At 47.8% G+C, this 22396-nt stretch overlaps 1 protein-coding gene and 1 pseudogene across 3 annotated transcripts in view; both read left to right on the forward strand.

Annotated features, from left to right (window-relative positions):
• Positions 1–22396, forward strand: part of LOC141097311 (cell cycle control protein 50C-like) — a 92120-nt gene that overhangs the window by 58527 nt on the left and 11197 nt on the right. Inside the window, exons 1-2 of one of the 3 annotated variants that reach the window (XM_073584383.1) lie at positions 8608–8676; positions 9653–9749. In XM_073584383.1, the coding sequence (XP_073440484.1) occupies positions 9710–9749 (40 nt within the window). In that variant the 5' untranslated portion in view covers positions 8608–8676; positions 9653–9709. Of the gene's footprint in view, positions 1–8607; positions 8695–9652; positions 9750–22396 lie in introns of those variants that run through there. The other 2 variants (XM_073584384.1, XM_073584382.1) reach the window with 2 other exon arrangements.
• On the forward strand, positions 750–2591 carry LOC141097282 (microtubule-associated serine/threonine-protein kinase 3 pseudogene; annotated as a pseudogene).

Here is a 22396-nt window from a genome sequence, read left to right on the forward strand (position 1 = left end):
ACAGATGGTCGACCATTATGACATCACCGCTCGCAGTTACTTATGCTGTGTACACAGGGTTCCGGCTGCCATTTTGGCTCCCTAGTGACTGAGTGCATTTGCAATTTTTCGCTATGGCTGAATTTCTTCTAGACAAGCTTCAGGTAGAAGGATTATTGGAGATTATTTACACCCATTGCTCTGACATTACGCTTCTACCACCCGATGGCGTCCTCGGCTTCACTCACCGGCTGGTGGTGGAGCTAGTGCAGGACTGCCTGACCAAATACCACCAAGACCGTCTTACCTCAGAGTATCTGACAGATTTAACCCGGAACATCAGGACATTACTACAGCAGGCTGAAGAAAAATCTCAAGATGGAGATTTGGCTTTTGTTAAAGAACTGGCCGAAAAAGTCCTGTATGTGCTGGAAGGTCCGGCCCGCTCCCCGGAACGCCTGGAGACACCACAAGGCGAGTACAAAGATGGGGAAAATGTCCCCCTGGAATCCCCGGACCCTAACACGAGTCAGGCGGGGCTGAGCAGCGATCTGACCACAGAAACCCCTGAGCTGCAGGATCCTGAGAGTGTGATCTGTGAGATCCCGGAGATCCACGAGCCTGCCACTGAGACACCAGAAGGCGACGACAAAGACGGGGAAAATGTTCCCCCGGAATCCCCGGACCCTAATACGAGTCATCCGGGGCCAAGCAGCGATCTGACAACAGAAACCCCTGAGCTGCCGGATCCTGAGAGTGTGATCTGTGAGATGCCAGAGATCCACGAGCCTGCCACTAACTTGATGGAATCATTGATCCCGGCGAGAAAGCCGCATATGAGCGACTTCGAGACATCCAAGCTGATCAGCGGCGGATGTTTTGGGGCTGTCTACTTAGTGCAGCACAAATACTCACAGCAGATCTTCGCTATGAAGAAAATGGCGAAGAAGAACCTGGAAACTGAAAAACACGTGGAAGCGGCCTTTCTGGAGAGGGACATCATGACCTTCGCTGATTGTCCCTTTGTGGTCTCCATGCTCTGCTCCTTCCCTACTAGATCTCACCTGTGTATGGTCATGGAGTATGTTGGAGGTGGAGACTGTGGGTCCCTTCTAAGCACCAAGGGCCGTTTATCTATCCCCTTGGCCCGTCTGTACTTTGCAGAAACAGTTCTTGCTGTGGAATACCTGCACAGCTATGGTGTGGTGCACCGAGACCTGAAACCGTACAACCTACTGATTACAACTGCTGGGCACGTTAAAGTCGCCGATTTTGGACTTTCAAAAATTGGTGTCATGATACCAAAAACCAACAACTATAAGCAATCAGTGAAGGACATCTCCAGAGAGTTCAAGGACCTTGAGAATTGTGGTACCCTGAATTACATGGCCCCAGAGGTCATCCTAATGAAAGACTACGGAAGACCTGTTGACTGGTGGTCAATGGGGATCATCCTCCATGAATTTCTGGTTGGATCTTTACCATTTGATACGGATTTCATACCTGAGCTTAAAAGAATGATTGTCATGGGAAAAATACCTTGGAATTACAAACGCTGTCCATCCCGTGAGGCTAAGAACCTCATCACTGACCTGCTCAAAAAAAATCCTGAGCAAAGACTTGGGACAGGTGGAGCATTTGAGATTAAGGATCATCCATTCATGAAAAAAATAGATTTTGACAATCTTCTAAATCAGAAGCCGATGTATATTCCTCATCTTGTATCAAATGTGGACACCAGCCTCTTTATCAATCACGCTCATAGAGACATGCTTATGGTCTCAGAGAAAGAAGAGGACACAAGTGAGGACAAGGACCTTGACTTCCAAAATTTTACGTCATCCTCTGAAAGGCTTTCTAAACTCTGCACCATCGCTACCATCACGATGAACAATGAGAATTCAAAGTCCCATCCAGAGTGTACCCAAGCATCAGACATCGAGAAAAGAAAATCTGCAATAAATCCAAATGCAGAGCAAGAAAGCCCAGAAAATGTAAAAAAGGAGAAAAAGAGAAGAGGTTCCACCTTCCGCCGGATCTTATCATCATGCCGGCGTGTATTATCTAGGGCTGCCCGCGTGTTTACATGTTGTTGCCGCTCCCCTACGACATCTAAAAGACGGTAAACCTCCACATCCAGCGCCCTGAGGTCCAGCAGATCCACCATCACTGCTGGAGAAGTATAGAAGTGCAATTCCACAACAGTTTTTTTTATTTTTTTACCATGTTCACCAAATGCTAAATCTGACCTGCCATTATGATTCGCCAGGTCATTATGAGATGACAGATACCAAACATGTATAGATTGTTTTTTATTTACGTGGTGAAAAAAAATCCAAAGTTTAATAAAAAAAAAAATTGCACCATTTTCTGAGATCCGTATCGTCTCCATTTTTTGGGATCTGGGGCTGGGTCAGGGCTTATATTTTGCGCGCCGAGCTGATGTTTTTAGTGATAGCATTTTAGGGTAGATACGATTTTTTTAATCACCCGTTGCTATGAACCAAAAAAACGTAATTTTGCGGTTTGGATTTTTTTCTCGTTACGTAGTTTACCAATCAGATTGCCTTTGTATTTGGATAAATTGGGACTTTCTTAATGCAGCAATATGAAATATATGATCGCTTTTTTGTATTGTTTTATTTTGACTATGGAAATATGAACTTTAAACTTTTTTTATATTTTTTAAAACATTTTTTTTCCACTTTTGACTTGCTTCAATACAGTAGTCTCCATAGAAGACTTGAAGCTGCAATCATCTGATCGCTTGTGCTACGTATAGCCCTGCTATGTGTAGCAGAAATCATCATCTCCAGGGGCGTCCGTGGGTGTGGTTTGTGACACGCTTCCGGCACGCATGTGTTAAATGCAGCTGTCAGAGATTGACAGTGGCATTTAACATGTTAGCTGCCGCAGGTGGATCGCAATTTCAGCTGTTAGGGGCACATGACAGTTGATCAAACCAGCTATCATGTGTCAGAAAAGATGTGGGCTCAGCGTCGGACTCGGAGCCCGTATCAAAGGAAGGGAGGCGACCTAAGATGTACTTATACGTGATAGGTCGTGAAGGGATAAGTAGAACAATATTTTATTTTTCAAAACTTATGTCTAAGTTCAGAAAAAAATGAATATAGGAGGTCAAAATGCAAAATATAAGGACAACAGAGCCCAATAGATTGGTGGAAGGGAGTGCTAAAAATTATTGGGAAAAGAGGTGCAAAATACTTGCCCCTGGAAATTGCAGCCCACAATACACCAGTAATTCTTGGCAGGTTCATTACAGAAAAATTAGTAATTAAAAAGTGCCACTAAAATCACTGGGCTGTGTAATACATGAAGGTGCTGAGCCCTCCAGAATGAAAGGTTTTTTCTTAATTTTCTCTCTGCCATTATATTTCAATGTCTCGGTCAAGACAGACTCAATAATTCCAGTTTATACAGTAAAGCCGAAAGCCGACACGTGAGCTACAGAAAATAGAAAGTCTAATCCTGTTACATTTGCTTTAATGACCAAAGTGAAATCTGCAATAGTTAAAGGGAATCTGTCAGTAGGATCAACCATCCTAAGCCGTCTATATAGGCTATAGGAAGCTGAGTAAAATGATATGTTTTTCTTAATATGGAAATGAGCTGTTAAGATCTATGGGGCGGATATAGATCTCCCTGAGAATCTGACTGTAAATAAAAGGGGGCATTTCCAGTGGAGACATGTAATGACTGACAGTCTGCTCTCCTGATCTACATGTCTCAGAGTTGGAACACCCTCTTTCATTTAAATAAGTTCTGGAAGAGGATTTTCAGGGAGGTCTGTATGGGGCCCATAGAGCTTAACAGCTAATTTACATATTTAAAAACATTGTGGATTTCTCTAGAATAAGACATTGGAACACAGATATCCAAAGACATACCAAAAGGGAATTTAGATTGTGAGCCCCATCGGGGACAGTGATGATAATGTATGTAAAGCGCTGTGGAATATGGCTATACAGTTGTGGCCAAAAGTATTGACACCCCTGCAATTCTGTCAGATAATACTCAGTTTCTTCCTGAAAATGATTGCAAACACATTCTTTGGTATTATTATCTTCATTTAATTTGTCTTAAATGAAAAAACACAAAAGAGAATGAAGCAAAAAGCAAAACATTGATCATTTCACACAAAACTCCAAAAAAGGGCCAGACAAAAGTATTGGCACCCTCAGCCTAAAACTTGGTTGCACAACCTTTAGCCAAAATAACTGCGACCAACCGCTTCCGGTAACCATCAATGAGTTTATTACAATGCTCTGCTGGAATTTTAGACCATTCTTCCTTGGCAAACTGCTCCATGACCCTGATATTAGAAGGGTGCCTTCTCCAAACTGCCATTTTTAGATCTCTCCACAGGTGTTCTATGGGATTCAAGTCTGGACTCATTGCTGGTCACCTTTAGAAGTCTCCAGTGCTTTCTCAAACCATTTTCTAGTGCTTTTGGAAGTGTGTTTTGGGTCATTGTCCCGCTGGAAGACCCATGACCTCTGAGGGAGACCCAGCTTTCTCACACTGTGCCCTACATTATGCTGCAAAATTTGTTGGTAGTCTTCTGACTTCATAATGCCATGCACACGATCAAGCAGTCCAGTGCCAGAGGCAGCAAAGCAACCCCAAAACATCAGGGAACCTCCGCCATGTTTGACTGTAGGGACCGTGTTCTTTTCTTTGAATGCCTCTTTTTTCTCCTGTAAACTCTATGTTGATGCCTTTGCCCAAAAAGCTCTACTTTTGTCTCTTCTGACCAGAGAACATTCTTCCAAAACGCTTTAGGCTTTTTCAGTTAAGTTTTGGCAAACTCCAGCCTGGCTTTTTTATGTCTCGGGGTAAGAAGTGGGGTCTTCCTGGGTCTCCTACCATACAGTCCCTTTTCATTCAGATGCCGACGGATAGTACGGGTTGACACTGTTGTACCCTCGGACTGCAGGACAGCTTGAACTTGTTTGGATGTTAGTTGAGGTTCTTTATCCAACATCTGCACAATCTTGCGTTGAAATCTCTTGTCAACTTTTCTTTTCTGTCCACATCTAGGGAGGTTAGCCACAGTGCCATGGGCTTTAAACTTCTTGATGACACTGCACACGGTAGACACAGGAACATTCAGGGATTTGGAGATGGACTTGTAGCCTTGAGATTGCTCATGCTTCCTCACAATTTGGTTTCTCAAGTCCTCAGACAGTTCTATGGTCTTCTTTCTTTTCTCCATGCTCAATGTGGTACACACAAGGACACAGGACAGAGGTTGAGCCAACTTTAATCCATGTCAACTGGCTGCAAGTGTGATTGAGTTATTGTGACGGCCGTCTGCGAATCTGGGCTGTAGTAGGGACAGCACCTCGAGTAACCCTGTGACCCTTAACCCCTATACAGGGATCTGGAATTGTAGCAAGGCCCAGGGGGTAGCTGTCTAGAGGAGCAGTGGACCAGAGCAGGGCGGCCGCCAAGGGGTCAAAACTAAAACCCGTAATCAAGGTCAGGAGGCAGGAGTCGGAGGCCGGAGGGCAGCAGAGGCACGAAATCAGCAGACAGAAGGAGAGTCAAAAGTCCAGGCCAAGGTCAGTAAAAAAACAGGAGGGCAGCAAAGGTACAAAATCAGCAGGCAGAAGGAGAGTCAGGAATCCAAGCGAAGGTCAGCGTCAAAAAATCAGAAGAGAGGCGGAGGTACAAAAATGTCAGGCAATAGAATGGTCAGAAATCCAAGCTGAGGTCAGAGTTTTCACTATAGCAAATTACAAAGTAGCACGCAGGGGAACCAAGAATATATCCGGTGGCTTGCAAGACCAGTCCCAAGGTATTTGAGGGATCAGGTCCTCCCTCACAGGTTCCTGGACTGATGATGTAATTAGGGCCGCCCCCAGGACCAGGCCAGATGGAGATGCAGTAAGCCCTACATGACTGACAGAGGGGCGGAGCCTGCGCCCACCAGATGCCTGCGCAGGAGCCTCTTCTCTGTCACCACCAGGGCCGGACTGGGACTAAAATTCAGCCCTGGCATTTGAAGTTACACAGGCCCACTAGTCACATGGTGACTATATAATATCTTTGTACAGTGGTAGTTTACAAGAAGTGAGAGGAGATTAACACGACTATATAACATGTAGTCACAGCTGTGCCCAGTATTTCAGCTCAGTCCTATTTATTGCTTTTAGGTACAGTACTCCTCCCAAAGCGCTGTCCCCTTTTGTATGCATGATTACAGAATTCCTGGCAGAACTGCTCTCTATTGGGCAACCAGACCCCCTGGTCATAGCCGCCCCTATCATACCTCCCAACTTTTGAAGAAGGGAAAGACGGACAAAGACTGCGGCCACGCCCAACCACACCCATTTCACAACTAGTCACACCCATGTCCACACCTAATCGCACCCATTTAGCACTGCTGATCACACTGACTGGTACTGAGGGCACAGTGGCTGGCATTATGGGCACACTGACTGGCACTAAGGAAGAGAGAAAACAGAGAGAGAGAGAAAAAAGAAAACAGAGAGAGCGAGAAAGAAAGGGGAAAGAAAGAAAGAACAGTGAGAGACAAAGAAAGAACAGTGAGAGACAGAGAAAGAACAGAGAGAGAAAGAAAGAGGGGAAAGAAAGAAAGAACAGAGAGAGACAGAGAAAGAACAGAGAGAGAAAGAAAGAAGTAAAGAAAAGAAAGAACAGAGAGAAAGAGAGGAAAGAAAAAGAAAGAAAGAGGGGAAGAAAGAACAGAGAGAGAAAAAAGAAAGATCAGAGAGAGAATGAAAGAACAGAGAAAGAAAGAAAAAGAGAGAAAGAAATAAAGAAAGATTCTACAAAGATACTATAGCAGCCCGGCTCCCATTGTAGTGCCCACCTGAGCCTCCCGATGCAGGACCTATCATGATCCGCTTACATGGCCGACATCCCCGATTCCAAGGCGATCCTGCTGTCTGCGCTGTCGGAGGAGGACACGGTGATGGATCTGAAGCATTCCTGGTTCCGTCACAATCTCCTCAAGAAATTATCTCATTTCCGGTCAGCTTCCAGCACATCACTTCAGGTGGAACGTCATGTGTGTGTTTTAAAATGCTCCTCAGGGCTCCGCCGTGTACTCCTGTGTCAGTGGGAAAAGCCCGCTTTGTATGCTTTGTACACATTTGGCTCCGCTCCGTACATCCCGTACACATATGACTCCACTCCATACATACACGGTTCCACTCCGTCCACCTTGTACACGCGTGGCTCCTCTCAGTACACCTCGTACACGCGCGGCTCCTCTCCGTACACCTCGTACACGCGCGGCTCCTCTCCGTACACCTCGTACACACAGCTCCGCTCCGTACACCTCGTACACACACGGCTCCTCTCCGTATACCTCGTACACGCGGCTCCTCTCCGTACACCTCGTACACGCGGCTCCTCTCCGTACACCTCGTACACGCGCGGCTCCTCTCCGTACACCTCGTACACGCGCGGCTCCTCTCCGTACACCTCGTACACGCGCGGCTCCTCTCCGTACACCTCGTACACGCGCGGCTCCTCTCCGTACACCTCGTACACGCGCGGCTCCTCTCCGTACACCTCGTACACGCGCGGCTCCTCTCCGTACACCTCGTACACGCGCGGCTCCGCTCCGTACACCTCGTACACACGGCTCCGCTCCGTACACCTCGTACACGCGCGGCTCCTCTCCGTACACCTCGTACACGCGCGGCTCCGCTCCGTACACCTCGTACACACGGCTCCGCTCCGTACACCTCGTACACACGGCTCCGCTCCGTACACCTCGTACACGCGCGGCTCCTCTCCGTACACCTCGTACACGCGCGGCTCCTCTCCGTACACCTCGTACACGCGCGGCTCCTCTCCGTACACCTCGTACACGCGCGGCTCCGCTCCGTACACCTCGTACACACGGCTCCGCTCCGTACACCTCGTACACACGGCTCCGCTCCGTACACCTCGTACACACGGCTCCGCTCCGTACACCTCGTACACACGGCTCCGCTCCGTACACCTCGTACACACGGCTCTGCTCCGTACACCTCGTACACGCGCGGCTCCTCTCCGTACACGCGCGGCTCCGCTCCGTACACCTCGTACACACGGCTCCGCTCCGTACACCTCGTACACACACGGCTCCGCTCCGTACACCTCGTACACACAGCTCCGCTCTGTACACCTCGTACACACACGGCTCCTCTCCGTACACCTCGTACATGCGGCTCCTCTCCGTACACCTCGTACACGCTCGGCTCCTCTCCGTACACCTCGTACACACGCGGCTCCTCTCCGTACACCTCGTACACACGCGGCTCCTCTCCGTACACCTCGTACACACACGGCTCCTCTCCGTACACCTCGTACACACACGGCTCCTCTCCGTACACCTCATACACACGGCTCCTCTCCGTACACCTCGTACACACAGCTCCGCTCCGTACACCTCGTACACACACAGCTCTGCTACATCCACACTGTAAATCCTGACCCCACACATACTTACCTCAACCAGCACCATGACAACAGCAAAGCAGAGTCTTGCAGACGGTAGAGGCAAGGCTGTGCGCACAGGACCTGTGATGAGGTCACAGGAGGGGCGGAGTCAGGGGTGATATGATCGTGGGTCTGGACAAAGGCTCCTGATCATGTGACCCCCTGACTCCTCCCCTCCTGTGATCTCATCACAGGTCCTGCGAACAGAGCGAGCAGGCAAGCGAGTGCGACGCTGTGAGTGGCTGCGGGGGGGAGGGGGTCTCATGCTACGGCGAGGATGGGGTGCGTGGGGGGCGTGGCGGCTTATCTCCCTGCAGTGCGGGTGGAACTTGAATCTGTGCCCGCAGAGGGCCGGCGGCAGGAGCCACAGTGGCCGCAGCAGCTGGCAAGCGGCCAGATGTTCGGGCGCTGCCGCCCGCGGCCCACGTGACAGCGGCCCAGCGGGAAAATGCCCGGTTGGTTATATTGCCAATCCGGGCTTGGACATCACTGTCCTGTGACAGATCGCTGATCTGTCACATCACAGATCACTGTGACAGATCAGCGATCTGTCACAGGCACTGCTGCAGACTTCCTCATGCCTGCGCTTTGCAGGCAGTGAGGAAGTCAGCTCCCTGCAGGCCCCCCCGTCGCCATCTTGGATCCCGGGTCCTGTAGGGAAAGAGCCCTCCGCAGCAGCGCTGCACATTGCGCTGCCGTGGGGGGCTCAGGGAAGCACGGAGGGAGCCCCCTCCCTGCCGATGCTTCCCTTTAACCCCCGGTACACAGCGATCGCGTTTGATCGCGGTGTGCAAGGGGTTAACGTGTCGGGGGCGGTCCGTGACCGCCCCTGACACATTGTGCCGGGTGTTAGCTATGATAATTAGCTGACTCCCGGCCGCGATCAGCGGCGCTCACCACGTGGGCGCCGCTGATCGCTGGGACGTAATATTCCGTCCATGGTAGTTAGGTCCAGGGTCACATGGACGGAATATTACGTCCTTTGTAGGTAAGGGGTTAAGCCCATATAGATTATATAACTGTATCTTGAATATGTTTTGGTAAACAGCTAAAATGACAAAACTTTTGTCACTGTTCAAATATTTCTGGACCTAACTGTAATTAACATCGTTTTTGCCCTAGTGAAGAAATATTAGAATTGCATCAATTAAAATAATATGATTTAATGCATTTAATTATTATCTGTCTGCAGAATATACAGGGCGGTGGCTACTGTGCTCCATTTTCTGTATATAACAATGGCACCCCGATGGCGCCCTGTGGTGCAATTGCCAACAGCATGTTTAATGGTAAGTAACAGAATACACAGGACAACAAAGAAGGGGGTGATCTGTACAAAATACTCCAATATACTAAAAAATTGAATAGACTTAACAGTGTGGGCATATATTCTACATTTGGACCATTTACTAAGATGTTTGTACCATATTACTGCCCCGTAATGCTGCCGTTAAGTACACAAACTGAATAATAATTCAGTGGATATGTATGCTGCCTCCGTAGAGTATCCAAATAGGGCTGGTTTCACATTAGCGCTTTTCAAGCGCACGCACGGCCGGGGGTAGCTCCGCCCCCGAGCCGGCTCTCTGCCCGGCGTGCCCGCCCCTTGCTTGTAGCGCCGCCTCCTAGCGCACAGCGGCGCCTGCGATCGGCGCACCCTATCTTTAGCATAGGGTGCGCAGATCTTGCGCAGGCCGTGCGCTAGTTGCGCTTTTGACGGTGCGCCGAGCATGACGAAATCCGAAAAGTTTGATTTTGGCGCACACGGCGCACCGTCAAAAGTGCGCAGTGCAGGTCAAAGCGCAACTAGCGCACGGCCTGCGCACGATCTGCGCACCCTATGCTAAAGATAGGGTGCGCCGATCGCAGGCGCCGCTGTGCGCTAGGAGGCGGCGCTACAAGCAAGGGGCGGGCACGCCGGGCAGAGAGCCGGCTCGGGGGCGGAGCTACCCCCGGCCGTGCGTGCGCTTAAAAAGCGCTAATGTGAAACCAGCCTAATACTGCGATATAGTGCCCACTAGAGATGAGCGACTTTAAGTCGAGTCGAACGAAATCGGCCGACTATAGGAAAAAGTCGGGGGTCCGACTGAAACACGAAACACAATACAAGTCAATAGGTAAGCAAAGTCGGCAGATAGTGGAGGACAGTAAACACACCTACAGTGCCAATTTCAATGCCAAAAACATCAATTCTTATTACTTAAGCTTGCCAACCTTAATTTACTTTATAATAATAGTTACGCATTGAAAACTGGGGGATATTTGGCTAAAGTTGTGGGGGGGGGGTAGGGCTGGAACCAGGTTTTCGTGTGCCCCGGGCCAAAGAGTGTCAGTGCGCCCCTTTAACACATACCACAATTCATGATGCTCCGATATGGCACAGAAATATAGGTATAGCACAATGAAAAATACTTCACTTCTTACATGACATGACTGATATATCTATTTTAAATTCTACAATAGCTCAAAAAATGGACAGTATATTACTCCATACAGTATTATGGCCACCACATGGTGCGCCATACAGAATAAAGAGCCCCATATATTTCTCCATACAGAATAATTGGTCCCATATAATGTTCCATACAGTATATGATGAGCTCCACATAATGCTATAGTATATGATGGTCTCCATGGATGATGCTCCAGTGTGTTATGGGCCCAAATAATGCTCCATATATAATGGGTCCCATCTCTAATGCTCCAGTGTATAATGGGCCCCATAGATGCTGCTCCAGTGTCTGATGTCCCCTATTTGGAATGCTCCAGTATATGATGGGCCCCATGGATGATGCTCCAGTGTGTTATGGGCCCAAATAATGCTCCATATATAATGAGCCCCATTTCTAATGCTCCAGTGTATAATGGGCCCAGTAAATGCTGCTCCAGTGTCTGATGTCCCCCATTTGGAATGCTCCAGTATATGATGGTCTCCATCGATGATGCTCCAGTGTGTTATGGGCCCAAATAATGCTCCATATATAATGAGCCCCATTTCTAATGCTCCAGTGTGTAATGGGCCGCGTAAATGCTGCTCCAGTGTCTGATGTTCCCCATTTGGAATGCTCCAGTATATGATGGGCCTCATCGATGAATGCTCCAGTGTATGATGGACCCAAACAATGCTCCATATATAATCTGCCCCATTTAGAATGAACCCAGGCATGGTATGTGAAAAGAGCTCCATGGAGTAATCTGAAGTGTGGGCTGCCGCATCCTTCACTTTTGGTGTGGGTGAAGGACCCAAGGAAAGAGGTTGCTCCTGACCAGAAGCCTGCACTGACGACTCAGTGCTTGCATTTTTTGAAACTTCAGAAGAGGAGGTGATAGAGCTGGAGGCTGTTTCAGCAATGTAAGGCAAAACCAGTTCCTGATGCTCCGGCTTTAAAAGCAGTTTACCTACTCCCAGAAAAGAGAGCCATACAGGCCTTTCGGAGCCAGACCATGACGCAGGCTCAACACCTCCTGCCTTAGCTGCTATTGTGCTTTTGGCACTACCAGCAAATGCACCATCAGTACCAGCTGGCCCCCCTCGCCCACGGCCTCTTCCACCATACTTACTAATTTTTTTGAAAATGTACCCGAAATACCAGCAGATATATGGTACTGTATCAGAAGCGTACAGCTCTATACAGTCTAGGGATAATTGTAAATCTCCATATATATTTCATGAGTCATACACAGACGCTCACAGGATCAGTATGGATTACACAATAATATAAAAAGTTGAAAAAGGGTGCAGTATCACCAGATATAAGATAAGATAATCCTTTAATCGTCCCACCATGGGGAAATTCAGAGCATTACAGCAGCAAGGCAGGAACAAGTACAGATACAGATGCATAAAGGCATTACATTGACAGTAGGTAGGTACATATACAGGGAAAAATAAATAAAAAATAAAATAAAATGTAACCGGACTGTCACAACTTTGGATCTATCAGTTCACTGTTTGGGTCGTTCTCCGTTTTGGACAGTGCTGGTTATACAGCCTAACTGCAGCAGGAAGGAAGGACTTTCGATAGCGCTCCCTCTCACATTTAGGATGAAGTAGCCGGTCACTGACAGTACTGCACATCTTTGTCACGGTCTTATGCATGGGATGGGAATCATTCTGCACCATGTAGCTCACCTTGGCCAGTATCCTCCTGTCGCCTACTTCTTGAACTGGGTCAAGGGGGCATCCCAGGACAGAGCTGGCCCTTCTAATCAGTTTGTCCAGCCTATTCCTATCCCTGGTTGATATGCCACTACCCCAGCACGCCACACCAAAGAAGATGACTGATGCCACAACAGAGTTGAAGAAGGATGCAAGGAGTGCCCCTCTAACTCCGAAGGCTTTCAGCCTTCTGAGCAGATAAAGCCTGCTTTGGCTCTTCCTGTACACTGCATCCAAGTGATGGGCCCAGTCAAGCTTATTATTGAGGATCACACCAAGGTACTTATAGGTGTCGACTATCTCAATGTCATTTCCCTGAATGTTCACCACTACTGGTGGATTTTTGCCTTTGCGAAAGTCCACCACCAATTCCTTGGTCTTCCCGGAATTAATCCTAAGGTGGTTCCTCTGACACCATTGCACAAAAGCTTGGTTAGTGTCTCTGTACTCTCTTTCATCACCTCCTGTGATGAGACCTACTATTGCAGAGTCATCAGAATACTTCTGCAAGTAGCAGCTAGATGAGTTGCACCTAAAATCCGCAGTGTACAGTGTGAAGAGAAAAGGGGCAAGAACTGTACCTTGAGGTGCCCCTGTATTGCAGATCACCGTGTGACACACTGTCCCGAACCTTTACAAACTGAGGTCGGTTCGTGAGGTAGTTAAGGATCCAGGTGGAGAGTTGGAGGTCCACACCAACAAGGCCCAGCTTGTCTCTCAGTAGACCTGGCTGTATGGTGTTAAAAGCACTAGAGAAATCGAAGAACATTATTCTCACAGTGTTCCCAGGTTTCTCCAGGTGAGAGAGAGTCCTATCTAGAAGGTGGATAATGGCATCATCCACACCAATGCCCGGCCTGTAGGCAAACTGGAGAGGGTCCATATCCGAGCTCACTAGAGGACGGAGACGTGTGAGAACCAATCTCTCTAATACCTTCATCAGGTGTGATGTCAATGCTACAGATCTATAGTCATTAAGGTCTTTCGGATAAGGTTTCTTCGGAACCGGTACCACACACGATAATTTCCACAGTTGTGGTACTATACCCATTCTCAGGCTCATATTGAACAGATATGTAATGATCTCACTCAGCTGGTGCCCGCAGGTTTTGATTAGTCTTGCACTGATGCCGTCAGGACCTGCAGCCTTCAAAACTTTGATCTTATTCAGTTCTTTTGCAACCTGGGTACTTGTGAAGAACAGACCCTGGCTCAGTTGACAAGTTGCAGCAGGGGGTGAGGTTATTGTAGCAGAGAGGTGTGAATGGTATGCAGGGGCAGGAGCAGCCAGTGTGTGATTAAATCTGTTAAAGAATAGATTAAGTTCATTAAGCCCCTCTTTATCTACAACCATCCTGGAGACAGTCCGTCTATGCCCAGATATAGACTTTAGACCCTCCCAGACTTCATGGATCCTTTTCTGTGACAGTTTCAGTTCAATTTTTCTCTTATAATTAGCCTTTCCCTGCCTGATTAGATTCTTCAGATCTTTCTGCACCTCTCGCAGCCTGCCCTTGTCACCTGATCTGAAGGCCAACTTCTTCTCTTTGAGGAGAGCCTTTATTCCGGGGCTGATCCATGGTTTGTTGTTAGAGAAGCACCTCATTACTTTTGTGGGTACTGTGTTGTCTACACAGAAATTAATGTAGTCCGTTATACAGTGTGTGAGACCATCCATGTCATCACCATAGGAATCTTGCAGCACTTCCCAAGTGGTTGTTTCAAAGCAGTCTCTCAGAGCATCATCACTCTCCTCAGTCCATATCCTCACTGTGCGAATGACAGCAGGTTCTCTCTGTACAAGTGGCTTGTACACGGGTTGGAGGTGCACTAGGTTGTGATCCGATCTTCCAAGGGGCGGTAGGGCTGACGAGGCATATGCCCCTCTCACATTGGCAAAGAACAAGTCCAATGTTTTGTTATCTCTAGTGAGGCAGGTAACATACTGTGTGCAACTGGGTAGTATGGATGTTGGAGACACATGATTGAAGTCTCCCGAAACCAGAAGGAGTGCTTGGGGGTGAAGGGACTGCATCATGCTCACTGTGGATTGTAGGACCTCAGTGGCGGCATCAGCTTTCGCAGAAGGGGGGACATATGCAGCTATCATGATTACATGCGATAGTTCCCTCGGTAAATAAAAAGGTCTCATGCCCACAGCTAATAGCTCAATGTCCTTACAGCATGTTTGCTCTTTGACCACGATGTGCCTAGAGTCACACCCTCTATCATTCACAAATATCGCCAGCCCTCCGCCTTTCCTCTTACCGCTCTCCCTTGTCCTGTCCGCGCGAATGAGTTTAAAGCCGTCCAACGAGACAACAGTGTCCGGAGTACCTTCGGTGAGCCAGGTCTCTGTAAACAGCAACATGCTGCACTCCCTTAATTTCCGATGATGTCTGGTCAGCGCCGACAGTTCGTCCATCTCATTCCCGAGTGATCTCACATTGCCCATAATGACGGAGGGAAGAGCAGGTCTATAGCGCCTTCTAGCTTTCCTGAGGGCTCCAGCTCTGCAACCTCTTCTCTTAGTCTTCCTTATTTCTGGTGGAATGTCCTCTGGTCTATTAGCAGCATGCTGCCTTGCTGTGTCCCTAAGCAGCAGTATAGCTTCTCTGGAGTAGACAATAGGGTCTTGTTCAGTTCCTGGATTTCCCAACACAATAGATCCAAGTAAAAACAAGGTAAAAAGTCCATCAAAGGTCCAGGTCCTCTTATGGTTTTTCATAGTGCAATGTCCCTTTGGAGTAACAATAAAAAAAAAAAGAGAAAGGAAAAATAGAAAATAGAAAAAAAGGAGATCAAAGAAGGAGCTACTGTAACAGGCTGCCACTCCAGCGGCGCCAGGAAGTAATATAGGAAGGTATATATAGTATGGTTTAAACATTCTGAATCTCCGTATATATTTCAGGAGGCAGACACAAACGCTCTCAGGCCCAATAGGGATTAGACAAGAATATAAAAAGCAGTAAATGGGTAATGTATCACAAACGTACAACTGTATACAGTGTGGGTGTAATCTTAAATCTTAAACTATATTTCTGGAGTAACAGACAGACGTTAACAGGCTCATTATGGATTACACCAGATTCAAAATAGCAAAAAAAGGGTACTGTGTCAGCGCTGTATACAGTGTTGGGCAAATTTGAAATCTCCGTATATATTTCCGGAGTCACCCTCAGACGCTCACTCAGTCTGCATTTGACCATAACACAAAATGTTGAAAAAAAGGTACTGAATAGCAAGAAAGCAAGTATATATATTATAGGGTACAATTTAAATCTCCGTATAGATATTCCCGTAGTCACCCTCAGACGCTCACCCAGTATGTATTTGACTGTAATACTAAATGTCGAACAAAGGTACTGTATAATAAGATAGAAGCTGTATATAGTATAGGGTAAAATTTTTATCTCTGTATATATAGACGGAGGAAACCACACACACTCACTCAGTATGGATTATACCGTAATAAAAAATTTAGAACAAAGGTACTGTATTAGCAGATACCTGGTGTATCCAGTCTAGGGGTAATTGTAAATTTCCATCTATATTTCCGGAGTCAGACACAGACACTCACAGGCTCAGTATGGATTACACCAGAATATAAAAAGTAGAAAAAGGGAAATGTATTCGAAGCGCACACCAGTATACATTGTTGGGGTACTTTTAAATCTTCGTATTTATTTAAGTCTCAGTAAGCCAGTCCAGACTCTCCACTACTGGAAACTAGATGGATACAAGTACAGACGGAAAGTCGAGTGTTTGCAGAAATTTGGGAATTACTGATCACGGGAAAACCTCCTGGTAGATTTCGCAGAGGCGATGCTGACCCTCAATTACTTTGTCTGTGGAGACAGCGAAAACGGTTATTTGTGAAAAAAGGATTGCTGTATCGCAATAGCTTGGATCCCATCACCGTTACTCGTCTCCATCAAATTGTGATCACAGGGAGAGATGTAGACATGGTCCTCACTGCCTATCATGATGTGTCTGGTCACTTTGGAGTGCAAAAGACAGAAGCCACAGGCCGTAGGCGATTCTATTGGATTGGCATGAGAGGAGACATTGAAAAATGGTGGCAGGAATGTCACACGTCTGTGACTGGAAAAACTGTGAAAGCTGATCATAAAGCACCACTGCATCTGATTGTGAGTTGACGTCCATTACAAATGGTAGCCATTGATCATCTGAAGGTAGAGGCCAGCAGGACAGGCCATAGCTACATCTTAACCATCATCGATCAGTTCACCAAATTTGTAGTGGCCGTCCCTGTGAAGGATTTAACTGCCCAGACTACACAGCGGTGGAGCAGGGAGAGGTAAGTATTGCAACTTGCAAGTGCTGTGGCCATGAGCAAGCAGGGGCGGCCCACTCGTGGGCAATGGTACTGGCACAGGGCCCCTCATAGTACGCTGGGGTGTCTGACAGCGAGTGGGACCCCTCACTGTCAGAGACACTGAATTGTACTATGATTGGCCCTGTGCCAGTGCCGTCGGCCAAGAGTGGGCCCACCCACCTGTACAGAGCAACGGCACTTGCGCAAGGTGGTGACCCCAGCCCTTGGGGGGGGCAGCCCAGTTTGGGAGGTTTAAAAAATGGCATATGTTGATGTGTAGGATGTACATTCAGCAGCTGCAAATGGAGGAATTTGACAAGTCCGAGGAAGAGGAGGACAAAAGCGAGCCAAATTTCTTGCAACCTATGTGTCATCAGGGGAAGGTGGGACAAAATCCTTTGAAACCCATGCATGGTTCATTTTAATGAAGGTTAGATTATCAACATTTTGGGTCGACAGACGGTCCTTTTTTCTGTCAGGATTGATCCAGCAGCACTGAAGACTCTTTCAGATAGCACACTAGCAGCAGGGCAAGCGAGCTCCTGTAAGGCATATTGTGCCAATTCAGGCCAGGTGTCCAGTTTACAGGCCCAATAGTCAAAGGGGAATGACCTGTGAGGGAGAACATCGATATGGGAGGAGAAGTAGTTTGTAACCATAGTTGACAACTGCTGTCTCCTGTCACTTGCAATCTATGCAGTATTACCAGTCGTGTGAGCGGTACTTGAGAAATCAGTCCACAACATGGTCATGAAACCCCTGTCTCCAACGCCACTTCGGCTGTGTGTACCACGAACACCTCTTCCATTTTGCCCACTTCAGCTCGTTGGAGAACCAGCACCGCTGCTGTGTGTTGGGAATGCCTCAAACAAACGGTTCATCAGAGTTGCTTGTTTGTTAGCCAATATTATCGCTAGGTTCTCCTGTGGCATGATGTTGTGTAATTTGCCTTTATAGCGTGGATCGAGGATGCTGGCAAACCAGTAGTCGTCATCCTTCATCATTTTGGCAATGTGGGGGTCCCTTTTTAGGATCCGCAAAGCATAATCACACATGTGGGCCAATGTTCCAGGTGTCAATGACGCACTGGCAGTGGTGGGTGGAGGAGCACTTTCTGGCAAATCCACATCCCTCCTGTCACGCACAAACCCTGTACCTGACCTTGCCATGCCAACATTTTCTCTTGCCCCCAGAGAAGCATCCTCCTCCCCAAAATAATCATCCCCCTCCTCCTACTCCTCTTCTTCCTCCACCTCGTCCAGGACAGTTCCTGACCAGACAATGGCTGACTGTCATCAAGGCTTCCCTCCTCCTCCTCCTGTTCCTCCTCCGCTGCAGACGTCTGATCCTTAATGTGCATCAAAATTTGCATGAGCAGATGCATAAGTGGGATGCTCATGCTTATGATGGCGTCGTCTGCGCTTACCAGCCATGTGCATTCCTCAAAACACTGAAGGACTTTACAGAGGTCTTTCAGCTTTGACCACTGCACACCCGACAACTCCATGTCTGCCCTCAAACTGCCTGCCCGTGCATCCTCCCACAAATGCATTACAGCCTGCCTCTGTTCGCAGTGCCTCTCAACCATGTGCAGGGTGGAGTTCCACCTTGTTGCAACATCTATGATTAGGCGGTGCTTGTTGGGGTGGAGCAATTGCTGCAGCTTCTGCATACGACTGGAGTGTACGGGCGAGCGACGGATGTGCGAGCACAGTCTTCGCACCTTTTGGAGCAGGGCTGTTAACTCTGGATAATTATTTAGGAAGCACTGCACCACCAGGTTCAAAGTGTGAGCCAGGCAAGGTATGTGTGTGAGTTTTGCATGGCTGCCACAAAATTCCGGCCGTTATCACTGACTACCTTGCCTGGCTCAAGATGTAGACTGCCCAGCCATGACTCAGTTTGTTGGCCAGTACCTCCGCGATGTCTGTTGTCGCCCAAAGACATCATCTTTAAAACAGCCTGCTGCCGCTTACCACTAGCTGTTCGATAATGGGACACCTCGTGTGCAACACTGGCAGCTGCGGATGGAGTGCTCGTGCGACTGCGCTCTGTCAACGAGCTTTTGCTTCTTGAGGAGGAGGAGGAGGAGGGTCGAACGCCTAGAGCCAACTGTTTCCTATACCGTGGGCTAGGCAGCACTGTTCCACCGCTGCTGTCCCCTGTGGTGCCTGCATCCACAACATTAACCCAGTGCGCAGTGATGGACACGTAACGGCCCTGGCCATGCCTACTGGACCATGCATCTGTTGTGAGGTGCACCTTTCCACTCACTGATTGTTTGAGTGCATGGACAATGCGGTCTCTCACATGCAGGTGGAGGGCAGGGATGGCTTTTCGAGAAAAGAAGTGCCGACTGGGTAGGTCATAGCATGAGACAGCGTAGGCCATGAGCTCTCGGAAAGCTTTGCTTTCAATCAAACGGAAGGGCATCGTGTCTAACGAGATCAGTTTGGCAATATAGGCGTTCAAAGCCAGTGTATGCGGATGAGAGGATGAGTACTTTCTTGTCCTACTCAGAGTGTCTGCTAGGGTGAGCTGGACTTGAGAGCTGCATATGGGGGAACTAGCAGTGGACCGGACGGACTGAGAGGGGGTTAGTGATGATGATGGTGTTGGCTGTGATGGCATAGATTTATTGTTTCGTTGCAAAATCATTGTGATTCCCTGACTGCTTTTGCCTTGCGACGACACCTCAACATTTATTGCTGGTGGTGTGCTTACCGGTTGCAGTGGTCTTACAGTGGGGGAAGCGATGGAGCGTTGCTAGCTACCTTCAGTTGGAGCAGGTGCACATGTGGTACCTGAGGATTTGTAGTCCGTCCACGCTTGCAAGTGCATGGTGGTTAAATGTCTAAGCATGCAACTGGTATTCAAATTTCTGAGATTTTTCCCTTGGCTAAAGGTCCTTCCGCACTTCTTACAGATAACCTTTGCCTCATCAGTAGGATTTTTGACAAAGAAGTGCCAAACTGCACTCTTCCTACTATGGTATAAATTTTCAGGGCTTGCACGCTGTGGCCAAGCTGTCCTGCACCTCTTTTGGTTTTTGTTCCACGTTTTTGGACAGCTACGGGCTGCCAGATAACCGCTGCTGAGATGTCGATGCCTGCCGCGGATCCTTCTTATCTGAGCTATTGCCAGCGGCACCCTCTTCCCCCAATGGATGCCAATCCGGGTCAACAACTGGGTCATCCATCACCTCCTCTTCAATTTCATCTGCACCTTCCTCTTTGTCGCCGTGTAAGGTGGTATAGTATGCGGGAAGGGGCACCTGAGTTTCATCAGGGTCAGATTCTGTCTCAGTAGACTGCGAGGGCAATGTAGTGCTGTGGGTCAATGTACCAGCAGAAACATCTAGCAGTGGCTGTGCATCAGTGCACTCCATGTCAGATTCATCTTGGACTGGGAAATTCAGGATTTAACTGGATAACCCAGGCATGGTATGTGAAAAGAGCTCCATGGAGTAATCTGAAGTGTGGGCTGCCGCATCCTTCACTTTTGGTGGGGTTGAAAGACACAAGGGAAGGTGTTGTTCTTGACCAGGAGCCTGCACTGCCGACTCAGTGCTTGCAGGTTTTGAAAGTTCAGAAGAGGAGACAATAGAGCTGGTGGCTGTTTCGGCAATGTAAGCCAAAATCTGTTCCTGATGCACTGGCTTTAAAAGCTGTTTTCCTACTCCCAGAAAAGGGAACCTTACAGGCCTTCTTGTGCCAGGCGATGACGCAGGCTCAACACCTCCTGCCTTAGCTGCTATTGTGCTTTTGGCATAACCAGCAGATGCACCACCACCAGCATCAGTACCAGCTGCTCCCCCGCCCACGTTCGTGGCCTCTTCCACCATACTTCCTCATGTTTGTGAAAATGTAACAAAAATACCAGCAGTACTGTATGAGGAGCGTACAGCTGTATAAGGTGTAGGTAAAAATTTAAATCTCCGTATATATTTCCTTAGTCACAGACGCTCTCCCAGTATGTATTTGACTGTAATCCAACCAGCAGATATACGGTACTGTATCAGAAGCTGACAGCTCTATACGGTGTATGTATGGAAAAATGAAAATCTCCGTCTATTTTTTAACGGAGTCACACTCAGATAGCATGTATTTGTCCGTGATACCAGCCAGTACACGGTAGTGTGTGAGGAGCGTACAGCTCTATACGGTGTATGTATGGACATTTTTAAATATCCGTCTATTTTTTTACGGCGTCAACAGCAGATATACGATTCTGTTAGAGAAGCGGACAGCCCTATACGGTGTATGGAAAAATGGAAATGTCCGTCTATGTATTTATGCACTCACACACACACGCGCTGTCTCTGTATAGATTGGACCATAATCCAAACAGCAGATATACGATACTGTTTGACAAGCGGAAAGATTTATACGGTGTATGTATGGAAAATTTTAAATCTCCATCTATTTTTTTACGGAGTCACACACAGATAGCATGTATATGTCCGTGATACCAGCCGGTACACGGTAGTTTGTGAGGAGCGTACACCTCTATATGGTGTGTGAAAAAATGAACCCTCTGTAACTGTGCAGAAAATCAGAATAAAAGTTTTTTTGATATTAAAAAAGCAGTCTGCACAGCAGTGTGCACATAGCAATGCAGCTATGAGGTAGCCTTATAAGGCAGCCTAATAACTACCAGTGCTGCTGCACACACAAAAATCCTCCCCTGTCACTGCACACTAACTCTACAGTTGAAATCGCTATCAGAAGAAGCACAGTTTTTTTCTTTGTTGCCTAACGCTCTCCCTATTGAGAATCAGCAGCAGCAACCTCTCCCTATGCTAAGATCGGCAGAAGTAAAATGGCGGTCGGCGGTCAGGGCTTTTATAGTCACTGTGATGCCACACAAAGCCAGCCAATCACAGGAATGCCCTTCTCTAAGATGATGGTGGCCGCTGCCGATGTCATCGCGTTGCCCACAGTGTGCGTCCTTGATGATTGGATGAGAAAAGGCGCTGGAAGCATCATGGGAAACGTGACTTTGGCGCGCGGGTCGGCGACCTCATGGCCGACCTCACGCTATGGTCGGGTTTCGATTAGCGAAACCCGACTTTAGCAAAAGTCGGCGACTTATCAATTTGACCGACCCCGTTTCGCTCAACCCTAGTGCCCACATAACATCAACTTATATTTCCCACATAATACTCTCAGTTCAGCGTTTTATTTAAGTTCAGTGTTGACATGAAACTATCATATATAGTCTAAATATTAGCAATAAACAATTCCTAAACAGCAGAGTGGTTGGTAGTAAAGCTCTTGGTGTTTAGGACAATTTACTAATTTATTATGTGTATTTGGTACTTGAGCTGGAGCTTAGGCTAAGGCTGCAAAATGGCTTTGGCCCCATCTGGTCCTACTGGTTCCAATTTTTCGAGACTTACTTGTCGTGCACCTTGCAAGTCACAATGTGACCCCATT

Source organism: Dendrobates tinctorius, unplaced genomic scaffold (genome assembly GCF_039654945.1).
Source record: "Dendrobates tinctorius isolate UK_male_01 unplaced genomic scaffold, ASM3965494v1 ptg000084l, whole genome shotgun sequence".
Lineage (NCBI taxonomy): Eukaryota > Metazoa > Chordata > Amphibia > Anura > Dendrobatidae > Dendrobates > Dendrobates tinctorius.